The 22,862-nt window shown below is 47.0% G+C and overlaps 1 protein-coding gene and 1 long non-coding RNA gene across 4 annotated transcripts; one reads left to right on the forward strand and one right to left on the reverse strand.

Annotated features, from left to right (window-relative positions):
- The first annotated feature begins 596 nt into the window (after nucleotides 1-596).
- On the forward strand, nucleotides 597-20,364 carry ALDH2 (aldehyde dehydrogenase 2 family member). Of its 3 annotated transcripts, XM_038373590.2 has the most exons (13): nucleotides 597-842; nucleotides 6,579-6,683; nucleotides 9,023-9,163; nucleotides 10,271-10,350; nucleotides 11,693-11,804; nucleotides 13,273-13,401; nucleotides 14,013-14,126; nucleotides 15,344-15,446; nucleotides 16,235-16,419; nucleotides 16,811-16,975; nucleotides 17,335-17,492; nucleotides 18,451-18,565; nucleotides 19,688-20,364. In XM_038373590.2, exons 1-13 carry the CDS (start codon nucleotides 711-713, stop codon nucleotides 19,718-19,720), a joined length of 1,572 nt encoding a protein of 523 aa, XP_038229518.1. In that variant the 5' UTR covers nucleotides 597-710; the 3' UTR covers nucleotides 19,721-20,364. The 3 variants fall into 3 exon arrangements, with proteins under 3 accessions (XP_038229518.1, XP_043353844.1, XP_038229520.1); XM_043497909.1 differs by lacking the exon at nucleotides 14,013-14,126 and having other exon boundaries at nucleotides 679-842; XM_038373592.2 differs by lacking the exon at nucleotides 18,451-18,565 and having other exon boundaries at nucleotides 679-842; nucleotides 19,688-19,811.
- On the reverse strand, nucleotides 20,127-22,793 carry LOC122456783. The gene is made up of 2 exons (XR_006275842.1): nucleotides 21,735-22,793; nucleotides 20,127-20,661 (listed from the first exon to the last, which is right to left on the reverse strand). It is a non-coding gene; the product is annotated as an uncharacterized LOC122456783 (long non-coding RNA).
- Between the last annotated feature and the right edge of the window lie 69 nt (nucleotides 22,794-22,862).

Consider the following 22,862-nt stretch of genomic DNA (forward strand, 5'->3'; position numbering starts at 1 on the left):
CAGCCTTCTTATGCCTTTGTCCCCTAATGCCATGCCAGCACATGAGCAGCTTCCCAGCTCTCTACCTAACCCTGACATATCCCAACAAGGAAGGACGGTCCAGGGCACTAGCCTGAGACTTGGGAGACGGGGGTTAAATTCCCTGCTCCACCCCAGCCTCCCGGTGTGACCTTGGGCAAACCAGGCAGTTGGCCTCCCCGTGCCTCAGTTTCCCCATCAGGAAGAGCGCTGCCCTACTCGGAAGGGTGTTAGCACATGACAGGATGGGGGGTGCCCAGACGCCATAGTGACGGGGACCAGACAAGTCTCTAACCTAGAGCCACCCACGGGCCCTAAGGGGAGGCTTTAGATGAAACCCTTGTTCCTGCCACAGCCCCCTGGACTCGGGGGGCCGGGGGGGGCAGCAGTCCCGACAGTCAGGGCTTTGTCTTCACACAGGCGCCTCGTTACCGCCCTTGCTCGCCGGCCGCCTACTGCGCGGGCTGGGCCCCCGCGGCGACCCTGGCCCCGACCGGCCTGCGGGCAAACAGACCCTCGGCTCCAGCGGGGCCCGGCGCGGCAGGACGGAGGCCGCCGGAGCCGGAGCCGGAGCCGGGGCCCGGACCCACCCCCAGCCCCGGGGCCGCTGGGCGGGGCTCGGGCCGCTCGGCCGCGCCCCCGCGGCTGCCTCAGCGGCTCCCCCCGCGGGCCTGCGACTCCCCCGCGCCAGGATGCTGCGTGCGGCCGCGCTGGGCTGCCGGCGGTGGGGCCGGGCGGCTCCGGCCCAGCTCGGCAGCCGCTTCTCGGCCGCTGCCTCCGCGATTCCCGCCCCCAACCCCCGCCCGGAGGTCGCCTACAACAAGGTAGGGGGGGCCCCGGCCCCGGCCCCGGCCCCTCTGCAGCCCCCGGACGGGAGCCCTGCAGCCGCGAGGGGCCGGGGCTGGCGGGGCGCGGGCCCCCGGGGGGACGCACCGCGGGGCTGGGCGGCGGCGGAGCCCCTGCCCGGCGGGCCCCGGCCGGAGGTCGGGCTCGCCGAGCACGGAGGCCGCTGCGCCCCGGGGATCCCCGCCTGGGCGGGCGCGGTGGCATTTCCACCCCTCTGCGGCAGCCTTGGCACCAGCAACCGCGGCCCAGCCGGCCCTGGGGGCCTCTCCTCCCTGCCAGCCCGCCCAGGACCCCCAGTGCCGCGCTGCTCTCACGCTTATAGCTCAGCCCCCGAGAGGTTTCGGAGCAGCAGCCGGGTTAGGCCGCATCCGCGGAAGGAGCAGGAGGACTTGTGGCAAAATGTATCGGAGCATAAGCTTTCCTGAGCTCCAGCTCGCCTCATCGGGTGCATGCAGTGGACCATCAAACCGCCCTCCTTGTGACTTGGCCCCTTAGGGCAAACCCAGATTCACCTAGCTCAGTTGGTAGCGTATCAAACACCTAATCTGAGGGTCCAGGTTTCACATCCTTGGTCAGGCAGAGTCCGCCTCGCCAGCTGTTTCATGCACTTGTAGCTAAGAAAGTTGTGTCTGGAGACTCCTCTATGGCAGCAGTAAACGATGTTCTCAAAAGTTGTGGCGCGACTGTCTGACCAACCCTCTAATAAAAAAGAGACCTCAGAAATGTTCCCTTTTTCGCAGTCAGGCCGTCTGCCCGCTCTGCAAGCAACAGACTCGCTGCGTTTTGTCCTGTGCTGCAATGAGCCTGCTGTCACGGCTGCCTTATTGTGGGGGGTTGTTTTTAAAGTAAAAACAATGCCATGGTACTGGCCTGGCATTTGCAACCTGCATCGTGATGTGCTAAGGGTGGAACAAATTTGCAAGTCCCTAAATGCTGTCAGTTCCCAAAGTGCCACAAGTGGAGGGGTATATAATAGTTCGCTTGCCTCGGTAACCTGTCGTCTACAAAGGGTTGTGCAAATACCAAGTGCAAAGCAAACTGAAACCCGCCTCCTGTAGTGGGGACAAACTCCAAAATAATCTCTCTTTGCATGGTGCTGGAAAGACTGTGCCACAGAAAGCTAGGATGACAGCACACAGCACTGTAGATTAACCGCTCTCTGAAACTACTTATTCTTCATGGATTAATGTTGTTTACCAAGGCACCTGTATTTGATCACCCTGTGTACATAAACGGGCACTGCCAAACCTCATTTTAAAAGCTTCCTTACCTGCTTTATTAACACCTGGGATTAGGTTAAACTACATTAATGTGAAGTTTGACTTTTTATAACGAAAGTCAAGTTACTCTCGGGTTCTCATGTACGAGCCTACAGCTGCAGTGGCTGGGATGTAAATGCTACAAGGCAAATATAATACAGTCAGAATAATACCACTTCTTTATTGGTGGTGAGCAGGAAGCTGAACAGAACAGGCCTGCAGAGCATTTAAATGCTATGTCTTTCGTTGCAAGACATTCTTTTAAAAAACAAAAAGAACCCATCCCAACTGTTCTTAATACAAGTAATTTAGAGTCTATTGGCCTTCACAAGCAATGCAATCGATTCCTGAATCTGGCCAATAAAGCAAGTTGTCCTCCACTCTGTGTGTGTTTGTGTAAATTCAAGCTGAGTTATGAGGGTCACTGGGTTCTACACTTAATTAGATCATTTGCTGTCACCGGTGCAAATAACCAGACAGAAAACAAGTCAATCATTGGCTAGGATTTAGCATGCAACCTGGGTATCAGAGTAGCAGCCGTGTTAGTCTGTATTCGCAAAAAGAAAAGGAGTACTTGTGGCACCTTAGAGACTAACAAATTTATTAGAGCATAAGCTTTTGTGAGCTACAGCTCACTTCATCGGATGTTGTTTTGCCTAGACTATCATCTACTCTTCCTTCACTGTTATCTCAGGGAATGCTGTTTGGTCAGCTCTAATGAGGAAAAATGAAATGTGATGAGGCCCTGGACAAGTACAGTCTTACAACTGTTGCATCACTGCTTTTGAATAACAAGTGTAGATGAATCAGTTGCTTTTATGGGGAATTAGCTTGCTTTCGCTTACTGTGCACCATCACTCTGATAAAAGTGCTGTGGTCTTTGCTTTGGGTGCCTGCCTTTGGCTTCTGAAAGACCTCTCACCTCAGTTAATGTGACAGCTATGCTAGGGTTGAGTCTCTCATGCAAACTATGTCCCGTGTCGCTCTGACAAAGCTACAGTAACAACAGAGAGAAACTGGGCTTCCTTTTTTTAAAAAAGACAAACATTTTACAGATCCTCAGATCAGGGATTGTCTGGAATAGTTTGTGGCCCTAGTGCCTAGCACAGTGCAGCCAGGCTCCTGAGTGGGGCTTTTCTGTAATGCTCCCATCAGAATAGCAAACCAATGTCTAGAAAAGACATGAAGCTAGAGTGGATGAGGCAGAAACCCGATGAAGTGAGCTGTAGCTCACGAAAGCTTATGCTCTAATAAATTTGTTAGTCTCTAAGGTGCCACAAGTACTCCTTTTCTTTTGACCACAGTGGGTCATACTTGGTTGTTCCAGATAGCAGGAGCTGCAGAGAAAAATCTTGCCCTAGTGGTGGGGAGATTGTGTGAAGGGACAGCAGTAGCCATTGCTAACTGAGCAGTGAGGGGGAATTGAGAGACTTTAGTGATGTACATTAGTAAATACATCCTGAAACCTTCCTAAATGAAAGCTGTAATTCTTGAATCTGGCAACCTACTGAAGCACCAAGGTGCCAGTTTGCTTTATAATGTCATTAGGAGTTGCATGAATATGTCCTCACTGGCTAAAACACTGAGTCTGTGTTTAAGACTGCTTCTTCTCTAGTTCTAATGGGAATCATGCGGGGGGGGGGGGGGGCAAGATTTTATATGGAAAAATTGTTTATAAACTAAGGCCTAAATGGCACTGAGTCTGCAGATCAAGATCCAAGGAACCAGCTCTGAAGCGCATTGCAAACTGGCAAGTGTGGGAAACGCAATGGAGCGGGAGGAGTGTTGTATCCTTGCTTAAAACAGCATACAGCTGCCAAACTCTGATGTTAAGCTAAACAAACTAGGCAGTTGTGATTAGAACACGTGTAAAAAGCCTGATCAGGAGTGGGGTTCCATTGTGTTACCTGTGTTTATTATACTTGCTGTACGAGCAGCAGGGTAGATTTGATTTAAATCACTAGTCAGGAAGACTCGATTTAATCATGGTTGTCTACATAAAAGTGCACTCTTGATGGTTATCATCACCTTAATACATATTCTTCACAACTCAGAGATAGATGTAGATTTCATTTTTAGAAGGTACACACTATACATTTTTAAACAGTGATTTATTTTGAAAACTTTTTCAGATTAGTTTTACAGCTATATCAGAAAATGAATGATTGTTTGGTTCTTTCATTTACCAAAGGTAATTGAAGCTGATATTTATGAAGTCATTGGGAGGTGAACTATCTCCAATTCAACAGGTTAATCATTAATATTTGGAGGATTTTCTTGCCATGTTGTATTAGGAGGAGAACGTCACCGGACATACATTTAAATTGTTTTATTTAACTAAAACAACAACGTTATGGAGTCTGGATTTTTTTCTTCAACAGCAAACACGCGCTTATTTTGTTAAAATATTATATGTCCCTCACTTCTCACATTTATCTCCAGACTTCTTCTCCTTGTCCAGATCTTGCCCCCAACAATCTTCTATTCATTCAACTTTTTGAAACTTTGCACTTTTAGAGAGAGGTAAGGGATTGACTCTGTGTACACAAATTTGCAGTGGATCAATAGAGCTGAGGTCTGTTATTTCTCACCTCTATATATATATTTATTTATTTATTTATTTATTTAAAACATTTTTGTTGTTAACAAGCACGTTACCTCTGGAGACACAAATCCACAGTTTGAGTACTGCAAAACTAAGCATCTCTGATGGTATCTTCTAGACTGAGCACTGAGTCCCATTGGTAGATAGATTATTTAGGTTAATCTTTCTATACAGAAGCCAGTGGAACCCATACAATTGGGTTCCTAATCCATGAACTATTGGAACTCATTTATAAAACTTTTCTTAAACATTACATGAATATATTGTCTCATACTATAGAATTAGAATTTATAATCCCTATACCATGATGAGATATCTTTGAGCTATAATGTATCTTAATTCAAACTATCTTTAGATAGGTTTTTTCCTCAAAAAGCATTTTATCAAAAAAATCTGATTTAAATTAGAAAAAATCCGATTTTTTTTGTTTTGTTTTAAATCATTGATTTTTATCCACCCTGACGAGCAGAGTAGACACGGTTCCTGCCCTCTGGATCTTAGTCTAATTTGAGACAAGATAGAACAAGTGAGTATGGCAAACAGGAGGGGGAAGGAGTTGTCTCTTGCTTGTTACACAACATATGTAATATGAAGAACCCACATGGGCAAGTGAGGTCCAAATATCTGTGTCTACTCACTGTACGCAATGTGCAAGCTACGTGTAAACCTTGTGGCTCTGGCAGAGGGCTGGTGGCTTCTGAAACACTGAGGAAAGTAGTGACTTGACGGAGGGCACACTCCCTATTGAAAGGAGTACGGCCCTATTCCTATACGTTACCCAGGGCAAGAGTAAGATCCTGCCATTGAATAGGTAGCTGTTGCAAAACTTGGTAGCTGCGTTTTGGACTGGAGGTGTTGATCTGAATGTCACAGTGGCCAGGATGGAGGAGGACACGCACAACCTAAGGCCCTGCCTTGTGTATATCCTGGAGCCCTAGCTGGGCATAGAATTGTAGGACTGGAAGGAACACAAATAAACAAGCTCAATAAGGGCATATTTTGTTCTCTTTCCTGGTGGCTTGTGTCTTGCTCTGGTTGTCGCCTGCCCTCGCCCTGCCCACTCTGCTCCTATTTACTCTAGTTTTACAAAATGTTTAGAACTGGGGGGAGGGAAGGAAGATGCCTTTTTTCAATAAGCAGAAGGTCTTTCCGGTGGGTGCTGTTCCCTCTGCTTGCTAGCTTGTTTTGTCAGGAGGAATGGCCAAGCATGCCCTGGGGTCTCTGGCAGAGGTGGCTGAGTGAGATCTGTCCACTGATCTAGTAGAGATACCACTCTCATTGTTCTGGTATCCAGGGGCCTGGAGGGATTCTCTGCCTCACTCCCAAGGGGTATATTTGTGGGCTGGGATGTCTGCAAAATAGTACAGTTGCACAAGAGTCTAGCACAGGGTGGAGTCTGTTGTTATGGGGTCCCAGTGGCTGCAGCTGTGTCTTATGTGGATCATGCACTGGTCAGATTATCTCCCTAGAATGAGGGGTTTTGATGCTGTCCTGACTCGACGCTTGACTATGGATTCTTCCCTTCCCGCGCAATTTTGCCTGATCCAAAATGCTGTGAGGTTCGCTGTGTAAGGCTTAATGGCTGCTCCTCAGAAACCTTTTGCAGGTGGCACATGTCTGATGGGTTTTCTTTTTAAAAGCCCTGGAGGCCTGTAGCTTTTCTATGACTCTCTAGTGTTTTGCATGTTAAACATGATGTGAAGAGTCGCACACATTTAATTTGAACTGCTTAAGGTGCAGAGCTGTGCTTCTGGCTTCCTGGTAAGCCCAGCACCAAACAATAGAGAGGTTCCAGATTAGATGATTCTCAGGCCTGAATACTGAAGTCTCTCTCTTTTTTTGAATTGCAGATTTTCATAAACAATGAATGGCATGATGCAGTCAGCAAGAAAACGTTCCCTTCTGTCAACCCAGCAACGGGGGAAGTTATCTGCCAGGTTGCTGAGGGAGACAAGGTAAACACTATCCCTATAAGATCTCCGAGACTGATAGGTATTGACTTACAAAATCATGGCATAAAAAGAGATCATGTGCATGTCTCTTTATAACCCCTGTCCAGAAACATGTTTGCTCTCTGTCCTTTATCCTGCAAGTGCCTGAACTCCATGTTATGGTAAACTGCTACATTTACTGTATATAAAGAAGTGTCAGTGTTGCTTTCCTATTCATTTGGGTTCCCCCAAAAGCACAATAAAACTCTCTCGCTTTGCTTGGCTTCCTACCTTTGATTAGGAGCAAAACAGGCAGTGAGGAAACTTAGCTGTTATATGGTGCTTTACTATTTTCTGCCCTATCCCAGAAAAATGGCTGTTTCCCCCCATTTTGAACACTGGGAGACTGAGGCAGAAAGGGGAAGTAACTCAAGGCCACCAATGAGTAAACATCAGAACCTGGATTAGAATGGCAGAGGGGTGGTGAAGAACGGGCTGAGCTCCCAGTGTTGTGATCAGTCTTTGTAGAATGTTCCTACCCAGGAAAGGACAGAAGCCAGCACTGGCATGTGCCAGAGGGCTGTGTACGTGACCAGGTGCTGTAAAACAGGACTGGATGCTTGGAGGGGTCCCAGTGAAATGGAATGGATGGGTGTTTATCAGCAGAACGAAAGGGTCCTGATCACACCGAGTGCCTCGTATTGCAGTAGTGCCTAAAGACCCTGATGTACTACATGCTCTACATATGATTACAGGAACAGAGACTCTTCCAAAGAGCTTATAGTCTAGAAAGACACGAGAAGAATTCTCTGGATTTTTACAAGTAGGAAATCGAGGCACAGAAAGATGAAGTGACTCATCCGTGGTTGCTTGGAGTCCAGGCAGGGCCAAGGATTGAACCCAGATCTCCTGAGTCCCTATTCAGTGCCTTAACTACAAGGCCAACCTTCTTCTCCAAACTGGTCGATTTATGCTGTTGTCAGAGGAGGGGGAGGAAATCACTTGGATTTCTGCATGCCCTGGTTGTCAGCTTCTTTAGGTTGGTGTGTACACCAAAAATGGGAACTGACTAGAAACACTAAACACCATAAAATAGAGAGATACTGGATTCTAAATTGAATCAGCCATGCTAAACCTAAACAAATCCAACTAAAGAAACTTCAGAAGTCACACCCCTCTTTCCTCCCCCCCCCCTCCGTCCTGCATTGCCAGGGGATCTAAAGTAAATATTAGCCCAGCAGATACTACCATTGAAATATGCCTAGTGTAAACATGCTTGGCTTTATCCAGGACAGCAGCCTTTATGTGGTGATCTTTGTTTAGCCCATTACACCCACTCTTTTCAAATATAATTTCATAATGTTATCTCTGAATGTAGCATGCAGTGCTGGGCAGGCTACAGCTGCATCAGCAAACAGTGACTCTGCAAAATCCCCACTGGCAGGAATCAGACTTCAGCCTGCAGAGGATCGGCTGACAGCAGGGCTTTTCATGTATGAAAGATGCCCTCTGGTTTTATCAAGGAGACAACAGGTGCTCTCTGGTGTCGCTTGGATGGACATTCTGTTCCCTCCCACAATCCAGCGACCTTCTCAGCCAGGGGCTGGCAGCTGTATTTTGAAGGGCGAGGGTTTATTTTAGTTGCATGAAGTTTGTGAATTATCCACTGTAGTGCCAGTGTTTGGCAGTGCTGATGGGGAATTATCCAACTCCTGGGGATGGGACCCACCACTCCCTTCAACTGAGCCAGAGGGGGGAAATCAGAACAGGCTGGCACCTACCCCCCTAGTGCCAGAGCAGTCCCCTCCTGTAGTCCAAGACACTGACGTAGGGGACCATCTCTCCTTCCAGCGAGGGCGAAGGTGGCCAGACTGCGTGGCTGCTGGCTCCTGAGCGTCAGCACTTCCGCCAACGAGGTTTTGCCCAGTACCTCTGCATTAGGGCAGAGGAAGGATCCCATTTTCCAGGCTAATATAAGGATGTGATGAGGCACACAGGGTTTTGTCCCCCTGCCTATGCCGTGACTTGGAGTATGGCGCTGCTACACACAGCACTCAGCCTCCCACTGCCCTGGGAGATGGGTCAGTGTTAACCCCAAAGCGAACATCACTGGACTAACCTGGCACAGGGACCTAGTGTAGAAACCAAGTGTACAGCTTAGAACATGTGCCGGGGACCCAGAAAGTCCTGACTCCTAGTGCAGGCTGCACTGCAGCTTCCTCTGTCTTTCTCCTGGGCCACTTCTCGCCAACCCCTCTAATTTATTTGTCCCTCCGAGTACAGCCTCTTCCATTCAACCTCAGGTAGGCGCTGGGGGCGGGGAGCGCTGTCCACTCAGCCCCTCTGTCTGGTTTCCTCCTCAGGCGGATGTGGACAAGGCCGTGCGGGCAGCCAAGGCGGCCTTCCAGCTGGGCTCGCCTTGGAGGCGGATGGACGCCTCTCACCGGGGGAAGCTGCTGCTCCGCCTCGCCGACCTGATTGAGAGAGACCGGGCCTACCTGGCCGTGCGTATTGCGCTCCCTGGATGTACTGTCTGGCCTCTCTGGGGTGGTGCAGTCTAATAAAGCTGTCTGCTGGGCACTGCCGATCTGGTTCAGCTGGGTATGGGAGGGATTCTGGCAGTGTCGCCAGAGGTGGATACGGCCGTCTCAGAGGGAGGGGAGCTCACTTGGCTGCATGTGTAAAAGGGAGCTGCCAAGTCGGGTGGGAAGAGCTGGCTGTATGCACTAATGGCAGCGCTGTTTGGGGCATGAAGGGTAAACAAGGCACTCCTCATGTCCGGCAACCCGTTCCTGCAGTCAGAGCAAAGAAAGGACCCGACTGCTTGTTCCTGTCGGCAGTGGCTACAGCCCAGGCTTGGAACCCTCTGAACCAGCAGATGCCGGAGGCTCTTTCTCCACCTTGACTGAGTGCTCTGAGCATGGAGCAGGCATGACTTCTGCTAGAAGGGCCTTGCAGCCTATCGGCCAGTTCTGCTCTTGCACTGCTCTGAATCTTGCACTGTCAAAGACCAGGGAGCTAGCCTGGTTTCACTGAGAGCAGACTTTCACTCTAAGAGTCTCACTGAGTGAAGCCTCGCGGCATGCTGCTGTTAGTGTGATACACACTGAAACAAACCCATCTAGCCCAGCCAAGGGCCCGCAGCCCCATTGCTTCCCCGACCTACCGCTCACAGGCATGATGATATTGATCACGACTACACCGCTCTGTCTCATTAGTGGGGAAAGGAATGGGGGAATTAGTGGGGAATGTCCAGACTCTGTCCTTTGGGGTGTCTGATGGTCTGACAGCTCCGTGTGCTGCAGCATGGGGTGATCCAAGCTCAGGTCTTCAGCCTGGAGTCTGGAATAGCTGTGGGGTCTGTATACTCTGCCCTAGGAGAGGGGAGAAGAGGACCTTGGATCAGTCCCTTTCACCCTCCAAAAGAGCCATAGCCTATGCAAGGAAGGAGTGGGAGGGAGTCTTTGCAGTGTCGGGCATTTGGGGCTAGGTAGGAAGAGCTAAATGTGGAACCTGTCCAAAGAGCAAACCCAGAGTCACGCTCACCATGGGCTGTGACTGGGAGTTGGGGCTGGGACTATCCAAATATGAGTTTGTAACTCTTTTTGTAGGAGCTGGAAACTCTGGATAATGGCAAACCGTACTCCATCGCCTACTTAGTGGATCTGGACATGGTAACCAAATGCATCAGGTAGGAGTTTGTTTACTTCATGCAACAAGGAGAGCAAATCAGTGCGAAGTGCTATGAAGTCTGGCATTCAGCTTATCTGTGGTAGCTGGAGATCTGCAAATGTTGCTGTGTGATGGGAATTCCTGTCTGGGTGCTGCTGTAATTTGAGCATGCTAACTGGTTAGACTTGATCTGACCTGATGGCAGCCTGTGTCCCGTCCAGTTGGCCTGCGGCTGGGTGAAATGCACCCCGAGCCAGTGACTCACTTTTAATCAGTTCAGCCAGGCTAGTGCAGTCAGCTGCTTCCTCAGTATGGCCCTGGAATGCGCATCTCCAAATCCTGCCTTCCTAAAGCCACATACCAACCCTGAAAGATGCTGTTGGCAAATCTGAGCGCTCTGAACTTGTTAAACTCATCGTAAAGGGTAATGGGCCGCTGTGAGTCCTGGCTGGACCCAAACAATCTGTTTCTGCTGTTTGTATTCAATTTGCTGTCTGTAAAGCAAGGAAAACACCAGCCTGTGAGTCTGGTGTCTGAAGACGGGCCAGTGTTCAGGTGCTGGCTAGAGGCTGGGTGGAGGCTTCCTGTGATGAATATTTTACACTGGCAGAATCCTGTCCTTGGAGCGTGTCCAGTTTTGAGCTGAACTTAGCTCAGTGGCATAGCTCAGCGGAATGCGTGTTGCTAATAGCTGTGCCAGATGCTCATGAAATCATTAGCCGAGGAACACACAACCTGCTCTGCCAGCCCTCACTGTGATGATAAGGAACCAAGTGATAAGGAACCAAGGAATGCCAGTGATCTTTTACTTGCCTATCAAAAAAAAAATCATGCTGGATTAGTGGGTTACATAGTCACATAGGTGGACACTCCAACCTGGGAGCTAAAAAAGCCTGTACCCGGTGAAGCTTGCAATGAGAACTGAGCTTAGACTGCTTTGAAGGGGCTCTCACTCAACCCTAATGCACTGTATATTAAAAAAAAAAAAAAAAAAAAAAAAGTGATTTCAGGTGACCTGAGCCTCTTAGCAATGTTGTGGCTTTGCATCCAGGCCCCTTTTAAAATCCATGTTTGAGACATGTTCTTCTTTGAGTCGTGGTCCCGAAATGTATTCCAAATGTGGGGGTGCATGCGCACCATGCGCTGCAGCCAGAAGATTTTTTTTGTAGCAGTCTGTTGACCCACATGTGTCTCAGGCAAGGTTATATTAGGTCATGCGGGGCAATGCCTCTGTAGTTCCCTCTTACCGCCACAGGGTCAGAGTCTGAATCCCTGCCTGAGATGTCAAAAAAAGTTCACTCTTATTGCTATGTGGGAGACTCGTTGTCCTAAACCAATGATTAAAACCATGTGATTGTCAGGTACTACGCTGGCTGGGCTGACAAATGTCATGGGAAAACCATTCCCGTAGATGGAGACTTCTTCAGTTACACAAGACATGAGCCAGTAGGGATCTGTGGACAGATCATCCCGGTAAGTAAAATGTATCATGGGCCCACAGAAATGCACTTTGGCATAGAGAGTAACATTAAAATGCAAGTTTCTGGCCTCTGCTAAGCATGGTTTCCCTTTTAATTACTCTTATTAGTCCTTTACATTGCTCTGGCAGTGATGAAGCAGACGTGATGTAATTGCCAGACTCTGTGCATCCAGCTGTGAATGACAGAATTCTAACCCTCTTTACCGCAAGTACTTCATGTACACTTATACAGTACACTTATAGGTCAGGTCAACTTCATTTGTATCTAGTCTTATTTCTGTGAATTGCTGTGGACATAAAATAGTGTGTAAATATTATCTTGTTAGAGATCAGACATGGTTGTGATGCACTGTGCTTGTTTGTCTACTAATGAGCAGGAGATGGATATAAACCTTTAATTCTGGAATCTTAATCTGTTAGCGAGTTTAGCATGAACATTTCCGTAAGCAAGCTCTTGCAGACACTTCGCTATCAATCTTTCAAACCAACTTGTGGGCAATTAGAAGAGGCCTGGTTGCCAACAGTTAAGGTTCTAACTTTCAAGTTAGACGTAACCTTTGTAAATAGACATCCCCCAAAATATGTCACTCCTTTAAAAGTAGCATATATTGAGAGGCAGAGACCCAGCTCTTCACTCTATCTACTAGTCTCTTCTGTTTTTGTTCCTAACTATTTGATAGACTCCAGAAGTGAGTGAACAGCTTTCCTGTTCAGTCAACTCTAGCTATGGGAAATTAATCTTCTATTTCCTGGCCCCCATCAGATGAGCCATGCAGGTGCATGCAGTTAATGCTGCATCCTTGTCAAGTATATCCCAGGAAGGACGGCCTTGAGGTTTCTGCACTTGACTGGGATGAGGAGTTTTGGGTTTGGTTCTTAGCTCTGCTTCAGACAGTGTGACCTTGGCCAATTTGCTTAATCTGTGGCTCCATTCCACATCCTGTAAATGGGAATAATATTCTTCTACCTCACTGGGGCGTTGAGACTAAACTCATCCATTTGTGAGATGCTTGGATCCTGTGGCGGGGTGTGATGACATATTAATAAGTAATGAAATGAATAAAAACTTCTAAGAGACAAGGCCAGAGGTCAGACCCAGAATGTAGAATCATTTAAATAAGTTTTCAGGAAGGTGTTTTGTTTTAATTGTCAATGAAAAGGCTTTCACTTTTTTTTGTATCAAAATTTAAACTTCTGCACTTCCCTCTTACCAGCGCATGAACCAAGGACTGTGATAGCGAAAGGAGAACCACAAATTTATAATCCAGGATGTTAGTAAGACAAGGATGGAAAGGGAGACAAATACAGGGTTGGATCCATAGCTGGTGAAAGTGACTTCAGTGGAGATGAACCAACTACAGAAGCTGGGGATCTGTCAGACCCACATTCATCTCTCTAACAATTCAAATGGAGAGTCAGTGTTTTCAAATGTAGCCAAGAAGGTTTCCTTGTGTCTTGCAGTGGAATTTCCCACTCCTGATGCAGGCGTGGAAAATCGGGCCTGCCTTGGCCACCGGGAATGTGGTTGTGATGAAAGTGGCTGAGCAAACACCCCTGACGGCTCTTTATGTGGCCAGTCTGATCAAAGAGGTGAGAGAAGAAGCTGGTTCTGACTCAACCTCCCACTTGTACTTCCATCTGTGGTTGTGCAATGTGCTGTGACCACACAGCAACACAAAGAATGGGTTACAGGAACCCGTATGAGGTGGTGGGGGTGGCGTGGTGGGAGGATTAGCCAGAGCAAAAAGTTGCCATGGCCAAAGAGGAAAGATGTGGGGTTTTTTTTTGTTTTGTTTTTGTTTTTTAACAAATTCCAGCATCTAGACTAACCAGATGTCCTTTCTGTCCCTGCCCTTCTCCCTGGCAGATACAGGAGTTTCTGCTTTTGAATGGGGATGGAGTTTTCAATGGACTTCAGTGGGCTAACTAACCAAAACGAACTTAAATGAATGCTGCCCCTTTAAGTTAGTCAGAGGTCACCTAAACTGGCAATCTGGCTTTAAGATACTGGAGGCAGATGTCTGTGGTCTAGCAAAGTCCTAAGAAGGCTGCAGCCTGGATGAGAGTGAAGTGGAAAGGAGCCCTGTTTTTTGAGGGGCAGGGTATTGGAGGTTGGTGTGACTGACAGGGCTACAGATCCTCTTTAGTTGTAAAGGGAATAATAAAGTAACATCAGTTTTCTTTGGCTGGTGAATTTACAGGCTGGATTCCCACCAGGGGTGGTTAATATTGTTCCTGGCTATGGGCCCACTGCAGGGGCTGCCATAGCATCCCACATGGAAGTAGATAAAGTGGCCTTCACTGGCTCCACTGAGGTAAGACGCAGCATGTCTGCATCCCCATCAACTGTCTCATGTGGGTGGCCTGGTGGTCTGTGTAAAATTTATGTTCTGTATCAAATACTAAAAAACTGTTTTGCCTTCCTTTAAAAACGCAGCAGGACTGATTTGTAACAACACTTAGCCTTACTCTGTTCAGGTGGTCTTTTTGGAATGGTTCTTCTTAAAGAAGATTGCCTTTGGGCTGCTTCTTTCTAGGTGAAGTTTAATCTCTGTGCAGACTTCAATGATTCAGCTAAAATGCAGACAATGAAGGGATTACAAGGAAACTGCTGACAGATACCTAACACCAGTAACCCGGCCGGGTGACACAATAAGCTCTTGCAGCTGCTGAAATATCTAGATTTTAAATTGTCTCTCTCTCTAAAATCAAATCCACACAAGCTGTACATCAGTGTCCAGCTCTGCTTGGTCAGAAGTTCTGATGTCTGACATTACTGTTGATTTTTGTTACTGCCTAGACTTCCTTAATGAAATCAGAATGGAGTATAACAACATGGTTTCCTTTCCTACTTATGGTGTATGTCCTTGCACCAGCTGCTTGAAAAGCGTTAGGACAAAATCAGACCCTCGACTGCAATATCCGAGGGCATCAGAGTAACACAGAGCAGCTATTAGAGTTGCGTAGTACAGTGCTTCATAAACTTTTTAGTAAGGTGACCCACCAACTGTATTTTTTTTTTTTTTTTGTGACCCACCCAGGGTCCAAATTTTACAGTGGAATCACAGGCCAACATCCTTCGCCACTTCCATCACTGCCTCCTTGCCCCACCAAGGAGGCTCTGATCTCCCACAGCAGCACCTTCTTTCCTGGCACCACAACCCTTATCCCAGGCCGGAGGGAAGGACCTGAGGTGGAGGCGGGGGGGCAGGTGTTTGATTTGAAGCGTGAGCTGGCCCCCCACTTACCCCGCGGCGACAGCTCCTGTTCCCGGGGGGCTGGGCCCAGCTTCTCGCTCTGGGCGTTGTGGTGCACAGGTTGAAGTGCCATTCACTCAGATTTGGCCCGGCCACCCCCTCCATTGTGACAGAAGCTGCTGCTGTGGGGTGAGTGCAGAGCAGGCTTGCTCTCTAGCCCCCCAACTCCCAGGGCCTTCACAACCCACATGGAACCTTCCATCCACTAACCGTTTGGGAAGCACTAGCTGAGAGGTGTTTAGTTCCTAATCTTGATTCTGCTCCTTCCGATACAGATTGGGCATCTGATTCAGAAGGCTGCAGCAGAGAGTAACCTGAAGAGGGTGACGCTGGAGCTTGGAGGGAAGAGCCCAAATATCATTATGTCTGATGCTGACAGTAAGCACTAACTCAGTGCAGTGTTTGAATTGTAGCTCTCAGGATGGCTTTTTGCAGCCAGGATTTGGGAAGGGCTGGAAGGTTCTAACAGTGATTTCCACATAAGCTCCTATACCGAGGGACTCTCTGGACTCCTGTTGATGGCGCCACCTGGCTAGTGTCCTACAGAGCGCACAGTGCATCTTGGGAGGAGTATCGTACACACAATGAGTCAGCCAAAATGGTGTATCAGCATTTCCTCACAAAACAATAGAGGGCATGGGTGGGGATGGGGGAACTAATTTACCCACAAATTACACTTTTTGTTTTTTTCCTGCAGATCTCACATCCTTTTCTCATTCTTCTGGCTCTATTTCATTATCTTCTGTATTTAGTAGTATTTCCTCCCATTCTTTCCTCCGTTAAGTTTTGCTTCACTACTGTGCCTGCCTCTTTCTAATCTCTTGCATTTTTTCTTTGTTCTCGCTCCTATTTCTCGTGTGTGTGTGTGTGTGTGTGCGCACCTCTCACTTGAGCCAAGAAACTGGCACACTCTAAGTGGTGATGGGGGAAGGAAATTTCACTGGATCCAAAACAACTTTTCAGATTTGGTTAAATTCTAATGGACACTGCAGTTTGGGTAGAATCTGATCTAAATAAAGACTTATTCAGCATGTAGACCCACATTCACAACCTTCTATATGAAGTGACTGTGTGGACGGGAGTTCATAGCCCTGACATCCCTTCTGTTGGCATGAGGAAGATTCTCCCCTAAGCCATCTGTTGAGTTTTTGCCATCTCTTTCCTAGTGGACTGGGCTGTTGAGCAAGCCCACTTTGCCCTATTCTTCAACCAAGGCCAATGCTGCTGTGCTGGATCCCGGACGTATGTCCAAGAAGATGTGTATCATGAGTTCGTAGAGAGAAGCATTGAGAGAGCCAAGTCCAGGGTGGTTGGAAATCCGTTTGACTCTCAAACTGAACAGGGACCTCAGGTGAGAGCATCAGTTTTCCTTCTCTTGAGATGCTACTTGATTGTGCATTGAAACCTGGGACTGTATCCATGAACCAGTAGGCTAAAAGGTACTTGGCACTCATATGCCTAACTTGCGTTAACCTTTGCCCGTTATCTAAATGAAATGGGGATGAATGAACTGACTTAGGTAATCACTTTGACCTCAAAATACTCCATCTGAAACTATTAGATACAGCAAGTTCTGCCCTTACAGACTGGCTTCGGAATCTGTCTAAACGCAGCATTGTTGTTCTATTAATGCCTTCCTAACTCCATGTAAAGAACTGGTGTATATAGACCAGAATGTGCTGGAATCCTTTTCTCTCTCCATAAGGATCAAACTGACCTATCACTATTCTTTTTGATCTTAGGTAGATGAAGAGCAGTTTAAGAAGATCCTTGGCTACATCAACACTGGGAAGCAGGAAGGAGCCAAACTGCTCTGTGGTGGCAATCCTGCTGCAGACAGGGGCTATTTCATCCAGCCGACCATCTTTGGAGATGTGCAGGACAACATGACCATTGCTACAGAGGAGGTCAGAACAACTGATTTGTAAATCTTTCTTTTCTCTAAATTTCTGCCAAGTGTCTTCTTTCTTTTTTGTTTTCTCTCTTGATGCTAGGGACTGCAAGTACCAGAAATCCATAGATTATCTGAATTCTAGCTCTTGCTAGAATCAGATGAAAAATGGACAAGCCATCATGCAGAAACGTTTTTCATATAGATTTTTAAGGCTAGAAGGGACCAGTTAGATAATTTAGTCTGACTTCCTGCATAATACAGGCCAGAGAACCTCACCTAGTAGTTTCTGCGTCAAGCCTGTAACTTTTGTTGGAGCTATAGGCTAGGCCATGGTTTGTTTGTTTATATATATGCTCTGTTTTGATTTCACAGATATTTGGACCAGTCATGCAGATCTTGAAGTTCAAAACAATTGAGGAAGTCACTGAGAGAGCAAATAACTCCAAGTATGGTCTGGCAGCAGCAGTCTTCACAAAAGATCTTGACAAAGCAAACTACGTGTCCCAGGCATTGCGGGCTGGAACTGTCTGGTAAGAGTCTACACACAGGATCTCTATTGCCAAATCCTTCCCGAGTTTTTAAAAGCTGTGGCTTTCTCATTCAAGCAGCCTCCTTCATTAAATATATAAACTGTGTTTTATTGTACACCTCAATGCAGGTACAAAACTAAAACCAAACCAAAATGTCAAAAGTCTCAAACGCTAATAAAATCCCCAACCTTCTCTGGCAAAATCTGTGCAAACAGATGAGCCTTGAAGAGTAGACAGAGGCTTGTTGGGTGGGATGGAAGAACAGGCTCCAGCATTAGGTCAGAAGATGCAACGCGGGGGGGGAAACTCGCCAACTCCCAGCCATTTACCACTTGAATTTAGAAGCTGTTAGGTCAGCAGAGAGGTTTGTGCTGTCTTGGCTGCTGCAGCAGAATACAAAGAGATGTGTCTAAGGTAGTCAGGGCTTTTAGTATATAGGTCAAAACATCTTGAACTGTACTGTGGAAACTGGAATCTAGTGGAAACTCTGGAACACCAGCATCTTGCGTTCCCTTCCAGAAATGGCATGCAGTAAGCAGATAGTTGGTACTTAAAGGTGGCCAGATAAGGGCAATCTTGGTGCTTGGTGTGCTGACAGGTGGGAGACCTGAACTGGATTCCTGACCCTGTCTTGCTCCCTGGGTCAGTGGGGATGAGTTAGTACTCAGCCAGCAGAGGAGCGATCCATCGTTGTACCTTATTTCCACCATCCCGCCCCCCTCCCCCCCCACATCCTTCTTGCCTGACTCTCTGATGGATGCTGAACTGTGCCTCCTTTGGATCTGCTTGGCCAAAAGGGTGGGGTGTGGGAGAGAATCCTTGTAGATGTGAACTACTTGCTGGAACTGAATCTGAGGAAATGTTCATCCCTTAATCATGGAGACTTTCATGGAAAGTCCTTGGTACTGTTGATGCTCTAGAGCGACAAACTGCTTCTAAGGTTTGGTTTCCATTCCAGGATAAACTGTTATGATGTGTTTGGTGCTCAGGCCCCATTTGGTGGGTACAAAGCATCTGGGAATGGGCGAGAGTTGGGGGAATATGGCCTGGAGGCATATACAGAAGTGAAAACTGTGAGTATCAATGTGTTTGTGCTAGGGAAAACACTAGAGGTATGGGCTTTGTACCGTTTGACACAAGACTACCAGAAGAAGGAAGTTGGCCCTCAGTATTCAGTGTCACGAACTGTCCTCTTTTCATTTAACACTTTACATTTTAATTCTTGTAGATCTGAACTTTATGCTTCTAAAATAACAAAACTTGTGGCACTTGCTTAGCATGTTTCATTAGAGAATGCCAGAGCACTTCACAAATGATAAACAAACTTCACTACCTATGTGAGGTGGGACAGCTACTTCCACCTCAGGTTTCCTCACCTGTAAAATGAGGATATGTGAATGGCTCAAAATCTCACAGTGAGGCAATGGTAAAACTGAGGCATCCTGGGTTCTGTTCTAACTTCCAGTTTATTGCCCCATTGAACACTATCTTCAAGAAACCTCTTGAATTGGGGGTATTGGGGGTAGTCATGTTAGTCTATATCCTCAAAAACAATGAGGAATCCGGTGGCACCTTAAAGACTAATAGATTTATTTGAAGAAATATTTGAAAAATTCAAATATTTAGATTTGATTTTTGAAGGAACCTCTTAGAATCCCCCCGTTTTAAGTGCATTTGATTGTAAAGAATGAATGGGCTAGTAATGAACTCATTTGAGGAAGGAATTAAGCCTGCATTTCTGAAGAACACGTGCTGCCTACAAGCTTGAATATCAATAGTGCACTTATAAATCAGCCACTTAATAGCTGGAGTGTAGTTTGTTACTGGAATGGGAGACCTCCAAGCAGTGCTACTTAAGTGCCACTATTCCATCCAAATCAAGATTGAATCCATACCTTCACACATGTGATGATACTGGAAGAAAGGAAACTACTAAACTGAAAGTCCAGAAACCTTCCAAAAGTGAGCTCTGTTAGACTGTAAAATTGTGGTAAAAATGCACCACATGATCCACTTAAAACTAGAGTATGGAGGATGAGTGAGCCACAGGGAATAATCAGTAATCGGGGATGACCTAATGTCTCTTCCAGTTCTAATTTCTGTCGTATTTATACTTGAGCAATGGGAAGGGAACAAAGTGAATCTTCTAAATAACACTTCAAATATAGGAAACTAACCAACATTCTTCTTTCTAGGTAACAATCAAAGTTCCACAGAAGAACTCTTAAGGGACGTGCTATTTGCTCCATGCATCTGAACCCTTCTATGCAGTTGAAGTTTAACGGAATAAGAACATGGGAAAACCCTTCTTACAGCAAGCAAAACTTGAAGTCCATAAGTGCAAAGTTCATGCAACTTTTTTTAAAGTTTAAAAAAAATTCTTTAGAAAGTGCCAGAGGCAATTTCTTGTTCTCTGCTTGTCTGAAACTTCACTTAGCTTTAACTTTTTTTATACCAAACATAATTCTCTGTGCACTAGTGTTACACATATTTGGATAACCTTGTTCGCATTTACGTCTGAAGAATCTAATGTGCTCTTTTGAAATAATTTGAGTGCTTTATGAAAATACCATTACTAGAGACCGCTAATTAATTGCTTATAATTAGCTTGCTACAAAGTTGTCTTTTTTGAAAGTAAATCTGTTTGCCTGATGTATGAGAGTACTCCTCACTGACCATATATGAGCGGAATTTGGCCCTCTCACCTAGCAGCAGACATTGTGTAATACTCAATGTATGACTTTTTTGGTCATCTGAATGACTCTGAATCTAGGTAAAGTCTAAGTTTTTTCTCTCAGACAGTCTCATCTGTGAAATATCTTCTTATACTATTTTCTCTTTCATAATAAACATACTGGTATTTAACCTGCCAGACTATGGTAAAGTTAATCCTATATTTCAGTTGCCTCTAGGGTTGGTTATATTCTAAAACTGTTAACCCAAATTAAAGTGCATAGAGAAGCTAATGTTTTCATACACATCAGATACTCAACATATGCTACCAATTTTGATACTAATTTCAGGAATTATGCCTTATCAAGTCCATGAAAAAACAAAGCTATCTCCGAGTGTCTTGGTTTAACATTAAATGTCACAAAAACCTCAGTCTACCACCTTTAATGTTCATCTCTAGTTTTGAGGAAAAAAATGCTGAAGAATTCAGAATTCCCTAGCAGAAATAAAAAGAAAAGGAGTACTTGTGGCACCTTAGAGACTAACAAGTTTATTAGAGCATAAGCTTTCGTGAGCTACAGCTCACTTCATCGGATGCATTTGGTGGAAAAAACAGAGGAGAGATTTATATACACACACACAGAGAACATGAAACAATGGGTTTATCATACACACTGTAAGGAGAGTGATCACTTAAGATAAGCCATCACCAACAGCAGGGGGGGGGGAATACTCACCAGCAACCACACACCACACAACAGAACCACTAACCCAGGAACCTATCCTTGCAACAAAGCCCGTTGCCAACTCTGTCCACATATCTATTCAGGGGATACCATCATAGGGCCTAATCACATCAGCCACACTATCAGAGGCTCGTTCACCTGCGCATCTACCAATGTGATATATGCCATCATGTGCCAGCAATGCCCCTCTGCCATGTACATTGGCCAAACTGGACAGTCTCTACGTAAAAGAATGAATGGACACAAATCAGACGTCAAGAATTATAACATTCAAAAACCAGTTGGAGGAACACTTCAATCTCTCTGGTCACTCGATCACAGACCTAAGAGTGGCTATGCTTCAAAAACAGACTCCAACGAGAGACTGCTGAATTGGAATTAATTTGCAAACTGGATACAATTAACTTAGGCTTGAATAGAGACTGGGAATGGATGAGTCATTACACAAAGTAAAACTATTTCCCCATGGTATTTCTCCCTCCCACCCCACCCCCCACTGTTCCTCTGATATTCTTGTTAACTGCTGGAATTAGCCTACCTGCTTGTCACCATGAAAGGTTTTCCTCCTTCCCCCCCCTGCTGTTGGTGATGGCTTATCTTAAGTGATCACTCTCCTTACAGTGTGTATGATAAACCCATTGTTTCATGTTCTCTGTGTGTGTGTATATAAATCTCTCCTCTGTTTTTTCCACCAAATGCATCCGATGAAGTGAGCTGTAGCTCACGAAAGCTTATGCTCTAATAAATTTGTTAGTCTCTAAGGTGCCACAAGTACTCCTTTTCTTTTTGCGAATACAGACTAACACGGCTGCTACTCTGAAACCTAGCAGAAATATTACCTTTACTTCAGGTGAGAGGGTAACATACCCTATCCTTGCATTAATCAGTGCTCTAAAACAGAAAAACTTCAGAATTTCATTATACAGATGGGCTTTTTCTTGTGGCGAAGATTAATACTTCCAACTGCATGTAACCTCTGTAATGTATTTAGTTTCTTATCTGAGCTAAATGGATGTTCTCCCCCCTCTTTTGAGATGGCTGTGCGGGGGGGGGGGGAAGGAGATACTCTGTGGGTGAATGGCATGAGGTTGCCACCTCTTGGACACTAAGCTTTTCTCTTACAGTGGAAGTTTGCACCCCCGTGCCTGTAACCCCAACCGCTGTTGCTGTTTATCTGAAGCTTGTTCTCAATCGATGTATGCAACTTTTTTTCCTTCACTGAGGCTACCTCCGTGCCAATTATGCTGATGGCTTTGGGCGACGTGGCCGTGTTTAAGCGAGACCCAATCCGTTTGCAGACGTTACCAATCTTAGTCCCTGTCAGTAACTGCTGACGTGCCGGCAGGGGCCCGAGCCCAGGTGTTTCAGCGGCTGCCAGGGTGCAGATCCCCTGTAACGATCAGACGCGGACAGGCCACAAATAAGGTCACCACGGCCGGGCTTCCGCCTGGGTAAACGGCTCAGGGCTTAGCTAGCGCAGGGACTGCCAGGGCCCCGCTCTCCTAGGCGCCGAGCGCCGCCGCAGCGAGGGAGGCCCGCTCATCACTGGGCACAGAGAAGCGCGGCCTGGCCCCTCCGCCGGGCTCCCCTCAGGGCGGCTGGGGCAGAGCCGGGCCCCGACCCCGGGGGTCTCCACATCCCGGCCGCCCTGCCTCAGCGCGGTACGCCACTGAACAAGCCCCCAACGGCACGGCCTCGGGGAGCCTCTGCTCCCCCCCCGTTAGCGAGGCCGCAGGCTGACACCGGCCCGCTCCCTCCCGACGCGGCCCCAGCGCAAAATGGCGCTTCAGGCTCAGCACGGCCCGCGCTTCGGTTTTCATTGGCCTGAAAATCTCGCGAGATCTCGGGCGGGACTGTCCCGCCGTGACCCATCTGGCTGGTGCAGCCTCTTTCGGGACATTTTCGCGCAGTGGGCGGGTCCTAGCTGGCTCCAGGGCGGAGCTACTGGGGG

This window comes from Dermochelys coriacea, chromosome 15 (genome assembly GCF_009764565.3).
Source record: "Dermochelys coriacea isolate rDerCor1 chromosome 15, rDerCor1.pri.v4, whole genome shotgun sequence".
In the NCBI taxonomy this organism is placed as follows: Eukaryota; Metazoa; Chordata; order Testudines; family Dermochelyidae; genus Dermochelys; species Dermochelys coriacea.